Consider the following 19,522-nt stretch of genomic DNA (forward strand, 5'->3'; position numbering starts at 1 on the left):
TATGTGCATTATATTTGCAGTAGTTTTTAGGGTCTAATGATGGTCTTAGCTCAATTTTTTTTTTTTTTTAAATTTTTGAAAAATATGCCATACTACACCTTACATCTAATTTTTGATGTTTTTTTTTTTTTTTTTTTTTTGTTGTTGTCATTTTTAATGCCTTAATGGTTTCTTAGCCCATTTTAAGTATGTGCATTATATTTGCAGTAGTTTTTGGGGTCTAATGATGGTCCTAACTCAATTTTTTTTTTTTTTTTTTTTTTTTTTTACACTGTACCTTACTAAAGCCTTACTTCTGATTTTAGATGCATTTTTTGATTTTTGTCATTTTTGGTGCCTTATTTCTTTTTTTTTTTTTTTTAGCCCTGATTAAGTATGTGCATTATATTTGCAGTAGTTTTTAGGGTCTAATGATGGTCTTAACTCAATTTTTTTTTTTTTCTGGAAATTTTTGAAAAATTTGCCATACGAGCCTTACTTCCATTTTTCGATAATTTTTTTTTAATTTTGTCATTTTTGGTGCCTTATTTCTTTTTTTTTTTTTAGTCCTGTTTAAGTATGTGCATTATATTTGCAGTAGCTTTTAGGATCTAATGATGGTCTTAACTCAATTTTTTTTTTGAAAAATATGCCATACTATAGCCTTACCTCCAATTTTTGATGATTTCTTTTTTATTTTTGTCATTTTTGGTGCCTTAATGGTTTCTTAGCTCATTTTTAATATGTGCATTATATTTGCAGTAGTTTTTAGGGTCTAATGATGGTCTTAACTCAATTTTTTTTTTTTTTTTTTTTAAAACTATGCCTTACTAAAGCCTTACTTCTGATTTTAGATGCATTTTTTTTTAATTTTTGTCATTTTTGGTGCCTTATTTCTTTTTTTTTTTTTTTAGCCCTGTTTAAGTATGTGCATTATATTTGTAGTAGTTTTTAGGGTCTAATGATGGTCTTAGCTCAATTTTTTTTTTTTTTAATTTTTGAAAAATATGCTATACTACACCTTACATCCAATTTTTGATGATTTTTTTTTTTTTTTTTTTTTGTCATTTTTTGTGCCTTAATGGTTTCTTAGCCCATTTTAAGGGAGTGTATTATATTTGCAGTAGTTTTTAGGGTCTAATGATGGTCTTAACTCAATTTTTTTTTTTTTTTAAACTGTGCCTTACAAAAGCCTTACTTCTGATTTTAGATGCATTTTTTTGTATTTTGTCATTTTTGGTGCCTTATTGCTTTTTTTTTTTTTTTTTTTTTAGCACATTTTAAGTATGTGCATTATATTTGGAGTAGTTTTTAGGGTCCAATGATAGTCTTAACTCAATTTTTTTTTTTTTTTAACTATGCCTTGCAAAAACCTTACTTCTGATTTTAGATGCATTTTTTTTTTTTTTTGTCATTTTTGGTGCCTTATTTCTTTTTTTTAAGCTCTGTTTAGGTATGTGCATTATATTTGCAATAGTTTTTAGGGTATAATGATGGTCTTAACTCAATTTTTTATTTTTATTTTTATTTTGCAATTTTAAAAAAAATATGCCTTACAAAAGCCTTACCTTCGAGTTTAGCTGATTTTTTTGATTTTTGTCATTTTTGGTGCCTTATTGCTTTTTTTTTTTTTTTTTTTTAGCACATTTTAAGTATGTGCATTATATTTGCAGTAGTTTTTAGGATCTAATGATGGTCTTAGCTCAATTTTTTTTTTTTTTTAAATTTTTGAAAAATATGCCATACTACACCTTACATCTAATTTTTGATGATTTTTTTTTTTTTTTTTTTTTTTTTTTGTCATTTTTTATGCCTTAATGGTTTCTTAGCCCATTTTAAGTATGTGCATTATATTTGCAGTAGTTTTTGGGTTCTAATGATAGTCTTAACTCAATTTTTTTTTTTTTTAACTATGCCTTGCAAAAGCCTTACTTCTGATTTTAGATGCATTTTTTTTGTTGTCATTTTTGGTGCCTTATTTCTTTTTTTAAGCTCTGTTTAAGTATGTGCATTATATTTGCAATAGTTTTTAGGGTCTAATGATGGTCTTAACTCAATTTTTTTTTTTTTTTAATTTTTGAAAAATATGCCATACTATAGCCTTACCTCCAATTTTTGATGATTTCTTTTTTATTTTTGTCATTTTTGGTGCCTTAATGGTTTCTTAGCCCTTTTTAAATATGTGCATTATATTTGCAGTAGTGTTTAGGGTCTAATGATGGTCTTAACTCAATTTTTTTTTTAAACTATGCCTTACTAAAGCCTTACTTCTGATTTTAGATGCACTTTTTTTTTTTTTGATTTTTGTAATTTTTGGTGCCTTATTGCTTTTTTTTTTTTTTTTTTTTTTTAGCACATTTTAGGTATGCATTATATTTGCAGTACTTTTTAGGGTCTAATGATGGTCTTAACTAAATTTTTTTCTTTTTCTTTTTTTTAAACTATGCCTTACTAAAGCCTTTCTTCTGATTTTAGATGCATTTTTTATTTTTGTCATTTTTGGTGCCTTATTTCTTTTTTTTTTTTTTTAGCCCTTTTTAAGTATGTGCATTATATTTGCAATAGTTTTTAGGGTCTAATGATGGTCTTAACTAAATTTTTTTTTTTTTCTGGAAATTTTTGAAAAATTTGCCATACGAGCCTTACTTCCATTTTTCGATAATTTTTTTTTAATTTTGTCATTTTTGGTGCCTTATTTCTTTTTTTTTTTTTTTTTTTTAGCCCTGTTTAAGTATGTGCATTATATTTGCAGTAGCTTTTAGGATCTAATGATGGTCTTAACTCAATTTTTTTTTTGAAAAATATGCCATACTATAGCCTTACCTCCAATTTTTGATGATTTCTTTTTTATTTTTGTCATTTTTGGTGCCTTAATGGTTTCTTAGCTCATTTTTAATATGTGCATTATATTTGCAGTAGTTTTTAGGGTCTAATGATGGTCTTAACTCAATTTTTTTTTTTTTTTTTTTTTAAACTATGTCTTACTAAAGCCTTACTTCTGATTTTAGATGCATTTTTTTTTTAATTTTTGTCATTTTTGGTGCCTTATTTCTTTTTTTTTTTTTTAGCCCTGTTTAAGTATGTGCATTATATTTGTAGTAGTTTTTAGGGTCTAATGATGGTCTTAGCTCAATTTTTTTTTTTTTTAATTTTTGAAAAATATGCTATACTACACCTTACATCCAATTTTTGATGATTTTTTTTTTTTTTTTTTTTTTTGTCATTTTTTGTGCCTTAATGGTTTCTTAGCCCATTTTAAGGGAGTGCATTATATTTGCAGTAGTTTTTGGGGTCTAATGATGGTCTTAACTCAATTTTTATTTTTTTTTTTAAACTGTGCCTTACAAAAGCCTTACTTCTGATTTTAGATGCATTTTTTTGTATTTTGTCATTTTTGGTGCCTTATTCCTTTTTTTTTTTTTTTTTCAGCACATTTTAAGTATGTGCATTATATTTGGAGTAGTTTTTAGGGTCCAATGATAGTCTTAACTCAATTTTTTTTTTTTTTTGTTAACTATGCCTTGCAAAAACCTTACTTCTGATTTTAGATGCATTTTTTTTTTTTTTTTTTTTTTTTTTTCATTTTTGGTGCCTTATTTCTTTTTTTTAAGCTCTGTTTAGGTATGTGCATTATATTTGCAATAGTTTTTAGGGTCTAATGATGGTCTTAACTCAATTTTTTATTTTTATTTTTATTTTGCAATTTTAAAAAAAATATGCCTTACAAAAGCCTTACCTTCGAGTTTAGCTGATTTTTTTGATTTTTGTCATTTTTGGTGCCTTATTGCTTTTTTTTTTTTTTTTTTTTTTAGCACATTTTAAGTATGTGCATTATATTTGCAGTAGTTTTTAGGGTCTAATGATGGTCTTAGCTCAATTTTTTTTTTTTTTTTAAATTTTTGAAAAATATGCCGTATGAGCCTTACATCTAATTTTTGATGATTTTTTTTTTTTTTTTTTTTTTTTTTTTTGTTGTCATTTTTTATGCCTTAATGGTTTCTTAGCCCATTTTAAGTATGTGCATTATATTTGCAGTAGTTTTTGGGGTCTAATGATGGTCCTAACTCAATTTTTTTTTTTTTTTTTTTTTTTTACACTGTACCTTACTAAAGCCTTACTTCTGATTTTAGATGCATTTTTTGATTTTTGTCATTTTTGGTGCCTTTTTTTTTTTTTTTTTTTTTTTTAGCCCTGATTAAGTATGTGCATTATATTTGCAGTAGTTTTTAGGGTCTAATGATGGTCTTAACTCAATTTTTTTTTTTTTCTGGAAATTTTTGAAAAATTTGCCATACGAGCCTTACTTCCATTTTTCGATAATTTTTTTTTAATTTTGTCATTTTTGGTGCCTTATTTCTTTTTTTTTTTTTTTTTTTAGCCCTGTTTAAGTATGTGCATTATATTTGTAGTAGTTTTTAGGGTCTAATGATGGTCTTAGCTCAATTTTTTTTTTTTTAATTTTTGAAAAATATGCTATGCTACACCTTACATCCAATTTTTGATGATTTTTTTTTTTTTTTTTTTTTTTTGTCATTTTTTGTGCCTTAATGGTTTCTTAGCCCATTTTAAGGGAGTGTATTATATTTGCAGTAGTTTTTGGGGTCTAATGATGGTCTTAACTCAATTTTTTTTTTTTTTAAACTGTGCCTTACAAAAGCCTTACTTCTGATTTTAGATGCATTTTTTTGTATTTTGTCATTTTTGGTGCCTTATTGCTTTTTTTTTTTTTTTTTTTAGCACATTTTAAGTATGTGCATTATATTTGGAGTAGTTTTTAGGGTCCAATGATAGTCTTAACTCAATTTTTTTTTTTTTTTAACTATGCCTTGCAAAAACCTTACTTCTGATTTTAGATGCATTTTTTTTTTTTTTTTTTCATTTTTGGTGCCTTATTTCTTTTTTTTAAGCTCTGTTTAGGTATGTGCATTATATTTGCAATAGTTTTTAGGGTCTAATGATGGTCTTAACTCAATTTTTTTTTTTTTTAATTTTTGAAAAATATGCCATACTATAGCCTTACCTCCAATTTTTGATGATTTCTTTTTTATTTTTGTCATTTTTGGTGCCTTAATGGTTTCTTAGCCCTTTTTAAATATGTGAATTATATTTACAGTAGTTTTTAGGGTCTAATGATGGTCTTAACTCAATTTTTTTTTTTTTTTTTTTTAAACTATGCCTTACTAAAGCCTTACTTCTGATTTTAGATGCACTTTTTTTTTTTTTGTGATTTTTGTCATTTTTGGTGCCTTATTGCTTTTTTTTTTTTTTTTTTAGCACATTTTAGGTATGCATTATATTTGCAGTAGTTTTTAGGGTCTAATGATGGTCTTAACTCAATTTTTTTCTTTTTCTTTTTTTTAAACTATGCCTTACTAAAGCCTTTCTTCTGATTTTAGATGCATTTTTTATTTTTGTCATTTTTGGTGCCTTATTTCTTTTTTTAGCCCTGTTTAAGTATGTGCATTATATTTGCAATAGTTTTTAGGGTCCAATGATGGTCTGAACTCAATTTTTTTTTTTTTTTTTAATTTTTGAAAAATATGCCATACTATAGCCGTACCTCCAATTTTTGATGATTTCTTTTTTATTTTTGTCATTTTTGGTGCCTTAATGTTTTCTTAGCCCATTTTAAATATGTGAATTATATTTGCAGTAGTTTTTAGGGTCTAATGATGGTCTTAACTCAATTTTTTTTTTTCTTGAAATTTTTGAAAAATTTGCCATACGAGCCTTATTTCCATTTTTCGCTAATTTTTTTTCATTTTTGTCATTTTTGGTGCCTTAATGTTTTCTTAGCCCATTTTAAATATGTGCATTATATTTGCAGTAGTTTTTAGGGTCTAATGATGGTCTTAACTTAATTTTTTTTTTTTTTTTTTTAATTTTTGAAAAATATGCCATACTACACCTTACATCCAATTTTTGATGATTTTTTTTTTTTTTTTTTGTCATTTTTTGTGCCTTAATGTTTTCTTAGCCCATTTTAAGTATGTGCATTATATTTGCAGTAGTTTTTGGGGTCTAATGATGGTCTTAACTCAATTATTTTTTTTTTTTAAACTGTGCCTTACTAAAGCCTTACTTCTGATTTTAGATGCATTTTTTTTGATTTTTGTCATTTTTGGTGCCTTATTTCTTTTTTTTTTTTTTTTTAGCCCTGATTAAGTATGTGCATTATATTTGCAGTAGTTTTTAGGGTCTAATGATGGTCTTAACTCAACTTTTCTTTTTTTTTTTTTTAAACTGTGCCTTACTAAAGCCTTACTTCTGATTTTAGATGCATTTTTTTTGTATTTTGTCATTTTTGGTGCCTTATTGCTTTTTTTTTTTTTTTTTAGCACATTTTAAGTATGTGCATTATATTTGCAGTAGTTTTAGGGTCCAATGATAGTCTTAACTCAATTTTTTTTTTTTTTTAACTATGCCTTGCAAAAGCCTTACTTCTGATTTTAGATGCATTTTTTTTGTTGTCATTTTTGGTGCCTTATTTCTTTTTTTAAGCTCTGTTTAAGTATGTGCATTATATTTGCAATAGTTTTTAGGGTCTAATGATGGTCTTAACTCAATTTTTTTTTTTTTTTTTTAATTTTTGAAAAATATGCCATACTATAGCCTTACCTCCAATTTTTGATGATTTCTTTTTTATTTTTGTCATTTTTGGTGCCTTAATGGTTTCTTAGCCCTTTTTAAATATGTGCATTATATTTGCAGTAGTGTTTAGGGTCTAATGATGGTCTTAACTCAATTTTTTTTTTTTTAAACTATGCCTTACTAAAGCCTTACTTCTGATTTTAGATGCACTTTTTTTTTTTTTGATTTTTGTAATTTTTGGTGCCTTATTGCTTTTTTTTTTTTTTTTTTTTTTAGCACGTTTTAGGTATGCATTATATTTGCAGTAGTTTTTAGGGTCTAATGATGGTCTTAACTAAATTTTTTTCTTTTTCTTTTTTTTAAACTATGCCTTACTAAAGCCTTTCTTCTGATTTTAGATGCATTTTTTATTTTTGTCATTTTTGGTGCCTTATTTCTTTTTTTTTTTTTTTAGCCCTTTTTAAGTATGTGCATTATATTTGCAATAGTTTTTAGGGTCTAATGATGGTCTTAACTCAATTTTTTTTTTTTTTTTAATTTTTGAAATATATGCCATACTATAGCCGTACCTCCAATTTTTGATGATTTCTTTTTTATTTTTGTCATTTTTGGTGCCTTAATGTTTTCTTAGCCCATTTTAAATATGTGAATTATATTTACAGTAGTTTTTAGGGTCTAATGATGGTCTTAACTCAATTTTTTTTTTTTCTTGAAATTTTTGAAAAATTGTCCTAGCCTTACTTCCATTTTTCGATGTTTTTTTTTTTTTTTTTTTTGTCATTTTTGGTGCCTTAATGGTTTCTTAGCCAATTTTAAGTATGTGCATTATATTTGCAGTAGTTTTTGGGGTCTAATGATGGTCTTAACTCAATTTTTTTTTTTTTCTTTTTTTTTAAACTATGCCTTACTAAAGCCTTTCTTCTGATTTTAGATGCATTTTTTATTTTTGTCATTTTTGGTGCCTTATTTCTTTTTTAGCCCTGTTTAAGTATGTGCATTATATTTGCAATAGTTTTTAGGGTCTAATGATGGTCTTAACTCAACTTTTTTTTTTTTTTTCTGGAAATTCTTGAAACATTTGCCATACTAGCCTTACTTCCATTTTTCGATAATTTTTTTTTATTTTTGTCATTTTTGGTGCCTTATTTCTTTTTTTTTTTAGCCCTGTTTAAGTATGTGCATTATTTTTCAGTAGCTTTTAGGATCTAATGATGGTCTTAACTCAATTTGTAATTTTTTTTATTTTGCAATTTAAAAAAAATATGCGTTACTGTAGCCTTACGTCCAATTTTTTACGATTTTTTTTTTTTTTTGTCTTTTTTGGTGCCTTATTGCTTTTCTAGCCCTGTTTAAGTGCCGGCCCTGGGACACACATATGTAGAAGAGGAATGAATATATGAATGAATGAATGAATGGACAACGAGTCCTTAAATGCACATGTGTTATATTCTGACCAATTATTCATAATAAATAGTGACAATTTTATTTATTATTATTTCATTTAGATAATTACTATTTGTTAGGTCTGTCAATTGATTAAAAAAGGGCTTGAATAACTGGACATGAGGCAATTTGCTGTGAAACTTCAGTAAAACACCATCAAACAACCAACAGAAGCCAGAGAAACATTTCCATCTTTGCACAGACTGACTAAATGTTTATCACTGACTCTCTGCACTGTCTGCCTTAATCACTGAAAACAGTGCCTGCCTCAGTGGCACAACACAGACACCATATTCCCTTTAAAAAAAAAGCATTTCCATCTATTTTCAATTAATTTTTAAAGCCTTGAGTTAATATTGGATCTCATATAAAGAGAGCCATCTCAACTGATGATGTGTAATTATGTTTGTATTGAAAAAGATCTAAAATGATCAAAGGTTATAATGTGAACTGAAATTTGATATAATGTTTTATTTTTGTTTTAATTTGCATTTCCTAAAGAAAATGTAAGTGAGGATGCATGTGCTGGCCTGTGTCGCACTGCATTAGCTTAATTAGCAATAACCTAGTGTTAATATTAGTGTAGCATTAGCCTAGCATTAGCATTAGCCTAGCAATCGCATTTGCCTAGCAATATCATTAGCCTACTATTAGTAATAGCCTAGCATTAACATTAGCTTAACATTAGCATTAGTCTAGCATTAGCATTAATCTAGCATTAGCTTCAGCTTAATGTTTGTATTAGCCTATCTTTAGCATTAACCTAGTGTTAGCATTAACCTAATGTTAGCATTAGCCTAGCATTATCATTTGCCTAGCAATAACAGTAGCCTATGGTTAGCATTCTCTTAGCATTAGCGATAAGCTAGCAATAGCTTAATATTAGCATTTTGGTTGAAAAAACTTGAAAATAGTTGACATAAGTTGAAATTTGTTGAAAAAGTTGGTCGGTTGAAAAAAGTTGAAATCAGTTGACAAAGTTGAAATTGGTTGAAAAAAGCAGGAAAAACCAATTTCAACTTTTTCAATCGATTTCAACTTTTTTCAACTTTTTCAACCGATTTCAACTTTTTTGCAACTGAAAAGTTGAAATCGGTTGAAAAAGCTGAAAGAAGTTGAAATTGGTTGAATATATGATTCCATGTTTTCAACTGTGGTTAATAGGTTTTAAGGTCATTGCCAGCCAAACTGAGAATTTATTATTTATTGCCTCTGAATTGAACGCTGTAAAGACTGTATCCTACTTGTGAACCTGCAGCCAGGATCTTTAAAAACTATGGCTCTGTTGCATTCATGTTTAAGGTTTCTGGTCGTGTCACACTTTGGTGACAGAGTGAAGGGTCATTTGCCAGAGGACGTTCCATTCATGCATCCCAACTTGAGGATCTGATCATTCATTCTCAGACTGGAGTGGAGCTGCTGCTGTTAATTACTCAGTGCTGAAGAGGCTCTTCAGTAATCTTGGCTTTGAAGCCTTCTCAGCAGCTCAAGGAGAAGATATTGCATAGCCGGCCTCACTGCATCACAGTTTCTGTTAACATGTTAAAGCCAGATAAACTAATAGAATATGTTTGGTGTATTTGTTTTGTTCATTGTATCTCATTACATTTCATATCATTATTCATCAAAAGCTCAACCACCTCTGTGCTTCATCATTTAATTTACTTAATATGTAACAAGCACTAACAGTAAAAACAGTGATGATGTAAACAGACATATATAATTGCTAAAGCAGCTGATGGAAACATGTCAGGAAAGAAAGTTTCCCTCTCAACACTTCTTTCCTCGCTGACTCAATGCTGCAGAATGTTCTCATTTCATGTGGGAGCACACACACAACTATCCATCCTCCAATGAGAAGTAAACACATATTTTATAGCCATCAGTGCTGCTCATCGTTCACCTGCTTCCCCTCCCCATCAATGATTCTGATTGAAAGCAGTCTGGATGTTTGTTGACTGATTTGGCTTGTAATCGTCTCTCAATGTCTCTTAAATGTCTTAAATCAATGTCTGAAATTCTTTTTCTTATATTGGAAGAACAGACATATAGACAAAGTGTAAACTCACAGTCTTTTAGTTATGAGACTCTTGTTGTGCTGATTTTGCCTCACTGAAATATCTGAATAAACTAAACTTTGCTTGGTGTGAGTACAAACAGTGATGGGTCATGAACTTGGTGTGCCATCATGCAGTGATGATGAGACAAAGACAGGATGGAGGAGACGACGTGATGAGCTTCTGTCAGAAGCCTGGAGGAGCACATGGGGCTGCTAAAGCCCTGGGTGTGTCTCCTTTGTCTTCACAGCTACTTTTCTCTCTTCAACAGACTTAGATGTTGGCAGTGATCTGTGTTAATGCCAGCTGTCAGTTTGGTGCTCTGAGAAACACTGCCTCCCTGTGGTAAAAATATGTACTGTACAATCAGTTAATACAAGCAAACAGCAGGCAGTAGGCTATTGAAAACAAACAAACAAACAAAAAAACTATTTTTATTTTGTAGAAAATATTTCTAGGGGAAAAAAAAAACTTGAAGCTTCAACAACACCAAGCTTCTATTAGGCTTTTACGTCACAACCAAAATATAATGGGTTAGTACAAAGGCAAAGGATATTTAATATATGCATTGCTCAGAAAATAAAAAAGAAAACTTAAATAACACATCCTTGATCTTAATGAATGAAATATTCCATTCTTTAATTTGTCATTACATAGTGGAAGATGAACAAAATAACAATAGAAATCAAAATCATTATCCAAACCAGCTGTGAAGTTCTCAGGGTTTAGGATGAATGTTGCTCTCTCACAGCGCGCACTCACCAGGTTTGATGAGATGCTAGGGTTTTGTGAAAGAAACTTATACCTATAGTAAATTAAACTATCCTTCAAAATAAGATTATAATCTGAATTAATTTTTTGATGGCATCCCCATCATCTTTTGATTTCCTAACTTGTAGCTTGCCCACCAACAATTTTCCAATTTGGTGTAATACCAACATTAAAGGTGTCATATCATGCTATTTTTCAACCATCTCCATTTGTTCTAAGAACCCCAAAAACACAGTATTTGAGGTTTATTTTCCCAAACTCGTCTGTTTTCCAGAGTTTTAGCCTCTGAAAAGTCACTTTCTGAGCAACTCTACACAAACAGGCTGATTTGCGGCCTACTTATGCATATTCATGTAGTGGGCGTGTCTATAGATGGGACACTGACTTCCTCCTCCCCGCACGGTGAAGTAGGGCCAGAGGACGGCCCACCCTCCTCCCACCCACTCCGTAGCCGAGTTCATGCTGCTTTATAAACATGAGACAGAGCGTGGGGGCGGGGCATTCACCGGTACATACATAGACTGTAGAAAATACATACATAGCACTGTGCAAAGGACGCTGACATCCTCACCTTTGTGGGCATGTCTGTTTACATGTCAGTCACAGCAGAGAGCTTCCTGGAGGCGTGGCTTCTCCAGCTCAGTGCCGCGTCAAATTCGTCATCAAAGTGGGAACGTGTCATCAAGTTGGAGTGAGGTGTTTGGGCTCATCCTGCAGTAAGAAAGGAGCAAATCACCCTCTAACTAACGATTGAGGGAATCAATGATAAAAACACTTTGGGCATGTGTATGAAGCTCATATAGCACTTTTATGATGTTTAAAGCACAGAATAGTGGATTTAGTGTAACATAGACCCTTTAAATCTAATATTTAAAGTTCTTCGGACCTAATTACTGTGGCTGCCTAAAATCTAATGTTTTAGAAGGAAACATTGATGATACTGCTTTGATCCTTAAACTTGAATCTGATAAATGGACATTTGAAGACTTGTCTTCACTAATAGCCCAACCCTAAAGTTACATTGGAAGTGTTTCTCTGCTATCTGCATATTCTCCGTTAATTTTTCATATTTTATCTTTTGCAGTTTCCATGAATTTCTCTGATGAAATATAGATTATTATGTACTCCTAGATGTATATATTTTATCCTAAGCTATTCACTTTGTTTTGAAATAAAGATCTGCTTAATGGTTAGGAAAAAACCTAATTGTTTTTTCTTTTTTTGAAGTCCCAGAGGCCTCGGCCTCAACTTTGAAAGGTTACAACTACTCTAAAGCAGCATCTGCTTATAATTTCTTGTTAATGTGAAATGATTTGCCATTAGAGCTCCATGGACAAAAATATAATATTTTTGTCTTGTTCCTTTCCTTTTTTTTCTTTAAAGAAACACTTCAAACACTTTCAACTTCCAGCCCACACAGACTATTAAGCAGTCTCAGGAGGGCTAATTTTGCTGTAGCTGAAACAAAAGATGGAAAAACGGTCAGTGCCAAATCTGTCTCAAAAACCAACCAAACCTTCCAACTAATCCATCCCCTTAAGGATCCCAAGTTTTGCAAAGTTTTAAAAAGAATGTGTTGAAGCAAACAAATCTGTCTGAAAAGTCCTGTCACCTTAATAGATGCTTGAGTGCGCCATCGACCCCTCCGACCACCACCAACACTCACTTGGCAATGTGGGTGAAGTGTCTTGCCCAAGGACACATGACAGTTACCACAGGAGCGACTGTCCCCCACTGTGGCATCTGGAATTCTCAGTGGTCTCACATCCAACTACTAACCAGACCCAGACCTGCTTAACTTCTGAGATCAGCCTGGTATGTCCATAAAACAATATCTGTTGTCCATGTGAGTGCAGTGTTTATCCACTAGGTACAGGTCTTACATATTAAAATAGGACATATTTATAACCTGGACAAAGTTTAGTGAAAGAGGGTATTCATGTCCTACTGAGTCTGGTGTCAAGGTTGAGCCATTTCTCCATGAGATCACTACAATAGTGCGGTTAGCAGTAGTCAGAGATAGGACCGCTGTCTCCATAAATACTGTTGTCTTGCTATTGAGTGAGTTTATCCAGCAGATTATTCAGTCTGGCTCCTGGTCCAGCACAGCACACTGTGTCATGAGTCACTCAGGATACACACTGTTGTTAGTTCCCTCAGGGAGTGAAGACCTGAATTGCTAGTGCAGAGTTGAAGTACTGGTCCTGCAACACTAGATGGTGCTGTAATGCTGGTGTAGTCCTTTTAAGTTGCAACAGCATATTGTGGGAGGAGAGTCAGTGTCAGTGACATAAAGGAGGTGGTGGTTCACAATAACTTATTCATCACACAAAGTCTATTCAAATAAGTAAGATGTACAAGGACTTAATAAGCTGGTACTTATTTTCTGTTAACATGACTCATCTTGGACAATGTATTTATTTATTTTACACCAAAATTTTAAGATGAAATAGTTTCTTTTACTTTAAACACAATGCTACACTACATGACCTTTTGTGTTTTCTCAGCTCTTGTGATAAATTATCATTTTGTACTGTGCAAGCTTGACCAGCATTATCTGAACTATGGCTTAAAGTCCTTCCACTTGACTGATGAAAGTTACTGTTTAGAAAGGTAGCTAGGCTAGCACTTGGTTCACTTAGCTAGAGAAATGGTAAATGGACTTGATTTTATATAGCGCTTTATCACCACACTGAAGCAGTCTCAAAGCACTTTACATATCAGCTCATTCACACATTCATACACCAGTGGGCATATACTAGCAAGGCGCTAGTCGACCACTGGGAGCAACTTAGGGTTCAGTGTCTTGCCCAAGGACACTTCGACACATAGTCAGGTACTGGGATCGGACCCCCAACCTCTCGATCAGAAGACGACCCACTACCACCGGTCGCCCTACGAAGCTAAGGAAAGCTAACCTCCCACGTGGTTAGCAAGGTAAGCTAACAGTCAATTTTCTGTACTAGCGGGAGCTAACATCCAACATGGTTAGCAAGGTAGCTAACAGTCAATTTTCTGTACTAGCGGGAGCTAACGTCCAACATGGTTAGCAAGGTAGCTAACAGTGCATTTACTCTGCTATTGTGATAATTCCTAGAAAAGTCTTACCACATGCTTTGTGTTGAGAGTCTGTGAGTCGAGTCCTCAAAGTTAGCAAAGAAAATATTATAAACTCTCAGAGTGAAAAAATAGAAAGAATCTCGTTCTCCATCTGACACCAGGATCAGCAAAGCTCAGCACACTCAGTACATACCATCAAAATAAAAGCTTGTCAAACTAAAGTACATAAACACATAGGCCTATATACAGTAATATGGATTTCACTTTGAATACACATTCTTACAACAACTTATGAATGGTTATACTTTAACAACATTTTCAACTGGTAACAGGGTTTTACATGGGTTTCAATTAAGATGATATGTAAAAAGATATCCAAAAAGTTGTCAAGGGATGAATTCATGCCACACTTTGAGTTCTTTGGTATTATTGTTTTATTTTCATAGTTGTATCGATGGACCTGCTTTATAAAGTAGAGCTCAAAAGTCCCTGAACAGTTACATTTCCCTCTTCTTGTCAAATATGAATAATTTTCTGTAGTACTTTATCTAAAATAATACTCTGCATGACTATGAGTTACAATCATGAACAGTGAAATAATATTTTCTCTTCAATGTCACCACAAACTGTACACAAATATATATATGGCCACACATCAAAATTACTTATTAAATAATTTACATTCAAGATGAAATGAAAAAAAATGTGCATACACAAACACACAATGACTCATTAGTCCTGCAGTTTGTTATTGTCCATAAATACTGTAGACCGTGTATTAATGCATGTATAAAGCATGAATAAAACACTGCAGTTTAACAGTGTTCAATCAATAGTTAAGCAGAATTAGGAAAATAATCAATGTGACTGGGCCAACGGGACGACCCCAGTGTCAGTGTGACAGTCAATTAAAAGGCTTTTAGTGAAACATGAACAGCAGCCTACACTAATACACGTTAGTTCATCAATAATCCACAGTGCTCACTGATAGTCAAGTACTGGTACCTTCAATATTCAGGATTTTTACAAATCAGTAGTTACGTCTGAATTCAGACAGTATTAGCCATTCAATTTCATCATATGTTTATGAAATACCTGCCATTAAAGTATAACCAAAAACAAATAATTGTGCAAGACTTAATAAGGGAGTGGAAATTAATTTGATCCGAGTCTGAGAGAACAAAACTGGAAGTGGTTACCAAAACTTTCATCTGAAACCAACTGCTACAAACGTCACAATATTTCAAGTCACTTTGTTTTCTTTACGTTACATTCACCAAAGTCTCATTGTTCCGTTCATTGCTTTGCATGTTGTGAGTCACATGCTGCTTGTTTGACTTGGTGTTTGTGTCGAGGTAATTGTGGACACACAAAATACAACTAAATGATTCTTTTTTCATCCCCATCCTCCAGGCCTTCATCGTAGTCTAACTTTGTTTTTTGTTTTTTTCAAAAAAAGCTTGAGGTTCTGAGGTGTTTTTGTTGTCAACCTTCTCTTTTTGTTTTTTGTTTGCTACACGTCTTTACTCAATCATAATCTTCTACTCTTAAAATCCTAAAAGAAAACCAGAACCAGAAGCAGGAAATGGGACAAAAATGCACAGAAACCACATATTTAGCTAATTAGCTAACATGCAAAGACAATCATCTGCAACCTAAAGAACTAAACTGATGGCAAATCTCTATTCCAAAGAGAAACAGTATGCTTGTTTTTAGGCACATTCAAATATTCAGTCACAGTTAGAGAGAAATCTTAAGTCCCAAATGACAGAATAATTAGAAAATGTGTATGCAACTGTTTATGACAGCATACCAGGTACTTATTTTTTCTTTTAGCATTAACGGTCACTTAATTACATAAACACAAACATTTAAAGTGACAGGTAGGGCTGTGAATGAGTATGAATATGCACATTTCACCCAAGATGAAAAAAAAAAAAAAAAAATAACGGTAATGGGTAAAAACAGCCGTCTACGCAATAGATCATATATGACTGACACAGTGGATTGTTCACCAAGTATATAAAACTATAATTTGTCACAGAGAAAGGCCACATACTGCATCAACATTAGTCTGGCCTGTCTGTCTATTAGTGTTTAAGCCTCTCTTGGTTTATGCTCCGCCTTTTTTTATCCAGTTTTCATTGATCAGAAGAGAAAGACAGACTGCAGTGTTCAGGCCTAAGCGGGTTTTACAGTTAGATGGTATTTGGCTTTGTTTTCATGCTTGTGTTGGGCCTCATTATGTCCCGTAAAGTTCATCATTGTGCCGTCTTGTTGAATCCTGCCTTTCATCCCTCAGCCTTGTGTGTCTCTGTTTAATCGTGTGTGGTGTAACAATTTCCAGAGTCTGCTGTGGTATGTGTGCAGTTTTTGGGATTGTATCATCAGTCTGATTCCTGCACACGTCTTGTGGCTGCACCGTTTGTCGTGAATGAGAGGTTTGCACTGTGTGTGGTATGAGGATCTCTGTGGTCGGTGGGCCCCCTGGATCTTTCATTGCCATGCTGGCCCCCACCATAGCGGGATAGCTGCGATTTCTCCTCAGTCCAGCATTGAGACCTGGGACGGCTCCTCCCAGTGCACCGTTTCTGATTCCAGCCGAGGCAAACAGAGCATTTGAGGAAGATAGAGGGCGTAAATACTTCAATTTGTCCACCAGATGAAGATTCATTCTTTCTGTTTGGCTTTCGTCCTCAGTCGGCTCGTCTCGCTCTGCGTCTCCCAGCACTTCCCTCAGAATGATTCGGGCCGGCTTGGAGGCCAGAAAAGTGTTGTAATAAGGCGGGTCATCACTCGAGGGGCTGAACTGAAACACAGGGTGTGTTGTACTGGAGGAGGCAGGTTTAGATGGAGGTGAGCTGGGTGGAATGGAGGGCAGGAGGAGGAGGCTGTCTGGTCTTTTAGCCAACCATCTGCTATCATCACTCTGCTCTGGTCCGTCGGTGAAGGTCTGATCCTGCATCCTTCTTCTCGCCGTTGTATCTCCACTCTCATCTAAAACTCGATCCCAGCTACAGGGGTTGTACACAGAGGCAGAAATCCCACCTTCCACCAGGAGGCGCACAAGGCCCAGGGAGGTGCTGGTGGTCTTGGTGGAGTCTCGGAGGTTGGTGGAGGATTCTCCTACAGATTGGGAGAGGGACAGTCTCCGTGGAGTACAGCAGGGTGTGAAGGAAGGTGTGGGCGGGGCTGTTGATGGTATAGAGGAGGCACCGATGGTGGGTGTGCTCAGAACAGAAGCTGTTGCTACGCTGTGGAGGGAGGAATGAAGGAATAAGATAGAATGTCAGTTGGAAGGTAAATATGTAAAATGTAGAGGTCGACCAGTATGGGATTTTCAAAGGCCGATGAGAGCGATTTAAAATCAAAAAAATCAGCTGATGGTCGATATCTAAAGCCAATATTTTTTAAAGCACATTGAATATGAAAGACAATTGAAACACTCATGATATAAAGGCGGGGTCCTTCCATCAGTCAAGCAGTGGCTGCAGCTGCCCACACAGGTGCCTGATCAAATATCCGTATCCTATTATATCCTAATCCTATTGAGGATATAATAGGATAGGGACATTTGATCAGGCACTATTATATTATATCCTTATCCTATTATATCGGCTTTTTATTTGTAAGCCTATTGGCTTCCACCTCTCCCATGCACATGCATTAGTATTACTTTTTTGTTCTTGTTGTATATATATATATATATATATATATATATATTCAAGTTTTTTTTAATGTTCTTTATTTTTTCCTTTAATTCTAAATAAAAAAAATTTGAAAAATTGGCCGATCTTGAAAAAAAAGTGCATATATCGGCCTGATATATCGGTCGACCTCTAGTAAAATGGGCTCTGAATTATTACAATTTTAAAAAGCAATTGTATTTTCACTGAATGTTTGTAGTAAAAGTGTTTTGCAACCATCACAAGCTGGGTTTCCATTACCCATGGAAATATGCAAAATCTAAATAGTGCAATAAAAACCGGTGATGGAAACACCGGAATTTTGAAAAAAAAGCACTCAAATATCACTAAAAAGTTTTCATGCTTTCATGAGGAGGAATATCAGACGTTTTAATATTGAAATGTATCGCAAAATCGCTATGGAAACACTTTTTCCGCAAATACACGTCACATGACGACTTCTCTCCAAGAAAAGGCAGAGACATTTCTTAGCATTATACTTTAAAATGATTACTGCCATCAAAGGACAACAAAGGAATATGGAGAGTTATAAGGAGGTTGAGAAGAAGGGACGAGTTACGAGGCTCCTCCCTAAAACAACCTTCAATAGAAACACGTTCAAAGTGCAATTGTAGTTTGACGACATTTACAAATATTTGCTTTTATTTTGCGAAAATCTGTAATGGAAACCCAGTTAATGTGACCTTGAGTGGCCATTAGCATCTAATGCACATTTAGATCAGCTGCATGTTAAAGTACAATAGTAAATAATCAAACCAATGGATCCATTTCACACAGTTTTCCAAAGCAGGAGTTTTGATTAGGTTTCACAGGTTTATGTTGGCTTGTTAGTCGTGAGAAACACACTGACACGCAATATTTGAGGCAAATTATTTGCACTACTGTAAACAATTTCTTGAGGAGGAAACATCTTTTTAATGGTTTTCATTGGTTAAACAGCATCAACATTTGCCTCAAACAGCAGTTTTAGAAGAATCACTACGTCATTAGAGAGAGAAGAGTTAGAGGAAATCTCCGGATGTTACTCCTTAACGCACACAAACGCACAAAGTCCTATAGGAACGGACCCACACACATGAATTCACCTATGAGCACACTTAGTGCACTCAGTGGGTCTGCTCTACTTCAGCCATGACAACCACATGATACAACTCCAGCTCTTCCTCCTCATCACATGACCTGTCAAGCCAATCACACATCAAGAACAGAGTGAACATAAGCTCCATACAGCTTCATTTATAATGACTGCGTTAATGTGAGATAGACACAGGTCTGTGCTGATACATTGGTAATGTCTTCTCCCTTCTGTGACGTTGCTTACCGTTGAACAGCTGTCAGATTGTTTCTCATATTTAACTACTACTGATTTATGTGGTATGTATGTAATGTAGCGAAATACTTCAAACTAAGTCTTACAAAAGCATTTCAATTTGGGGGAAAAAAGGGGTTTTACCTGGGTGACACAGAGGTCAGCTGATCAGAGGGGTGGAGAATCCTGCAGGTGGTGAAGGTGTATGTGGAGCTTGTATGGGACATACACTTCCCTGGAAAATGAACTGCAACCGCAGATAATAGAGAGACAAAAGAGATAAGTGTCAGTGCTGAAATAGTCTCATTTCAACGAGAAAATAAAAACATTTATAGGCACCAGCAAACGCCCCGCGACCCTGAAAGAAGGAGCAAGCGGGTGAGAAAATGGATGGATGGAATAAAAAATGTTTTATGAATTTTAGAAATCAGGCTATTTAATTAAAAGTATGTTGCCTGAAACTAAACCGATAGAGAAAAAAGACCAAGGTTTCCCAACCCAAAGACCTCAAGAATCAAATTTAACCTAAATTTGTCTACATGAACTCAAAAAATAACTATACAACATCTTAATAAGACGTGTTAATCACAGGATGCAAATGAAAA

At 33.2% G+C, this 19,522-nt stretch overlaps 1 protein-coding gene across 6 annotated transcripts in view; it reads right to left on the bottom strand.

Annotated features, from left to right (window-relative positions):
- Positions 1-14,317: 14,317 nt before the first annotated feature.
- The window catches only part of trak1a (trafficking protein, kinesin binding 1a), a 37,025-nt gene continuing 31,820 nt past the window's right edge, over positions 14,318-19,522 (bottom strand). For 4 of the 6 annotated variants that reach the window (XM_028470516.1, XM_028470514.1, XM_028470515.1 and 1 more), the window contains 2 exons: positions 19,062-19,164; positions 14,318-17,155 (listed from right to left, as the gene is read on the bottom strand). In XM_028470516.1, the coding sequence (XP_028326317.1) occupies positions 16,144-17,155; positions 19,062-19,164 (1,115 nt within the window). In that variant the 3' untranslated portion in view covers positions 14,318-16,143. Of the gene's footprint in view, positions 17,156-18,693; positions 18,788-19,061; positions 19,165-19,522 lie in introns of all 6 variants that reach the window. The other 2 variants (XM_028470518.1, XM_028470517.1) reach the window with 1 other exon arrangement.

This window comes from Gouania willdenowi, chromosome 16 (assembly GCF_900634775.1).
Source record: "Gouania willdenowi chromosome 16, fGouWil2.1, whole genome shotgun sequence".
Taxonomy (NCBI): Eukaryota; Metazoa; Chordata; class Actinopteri; order Blenniiformes; family Gobiesocidae; genus Gouania; species Gouania willdenowi.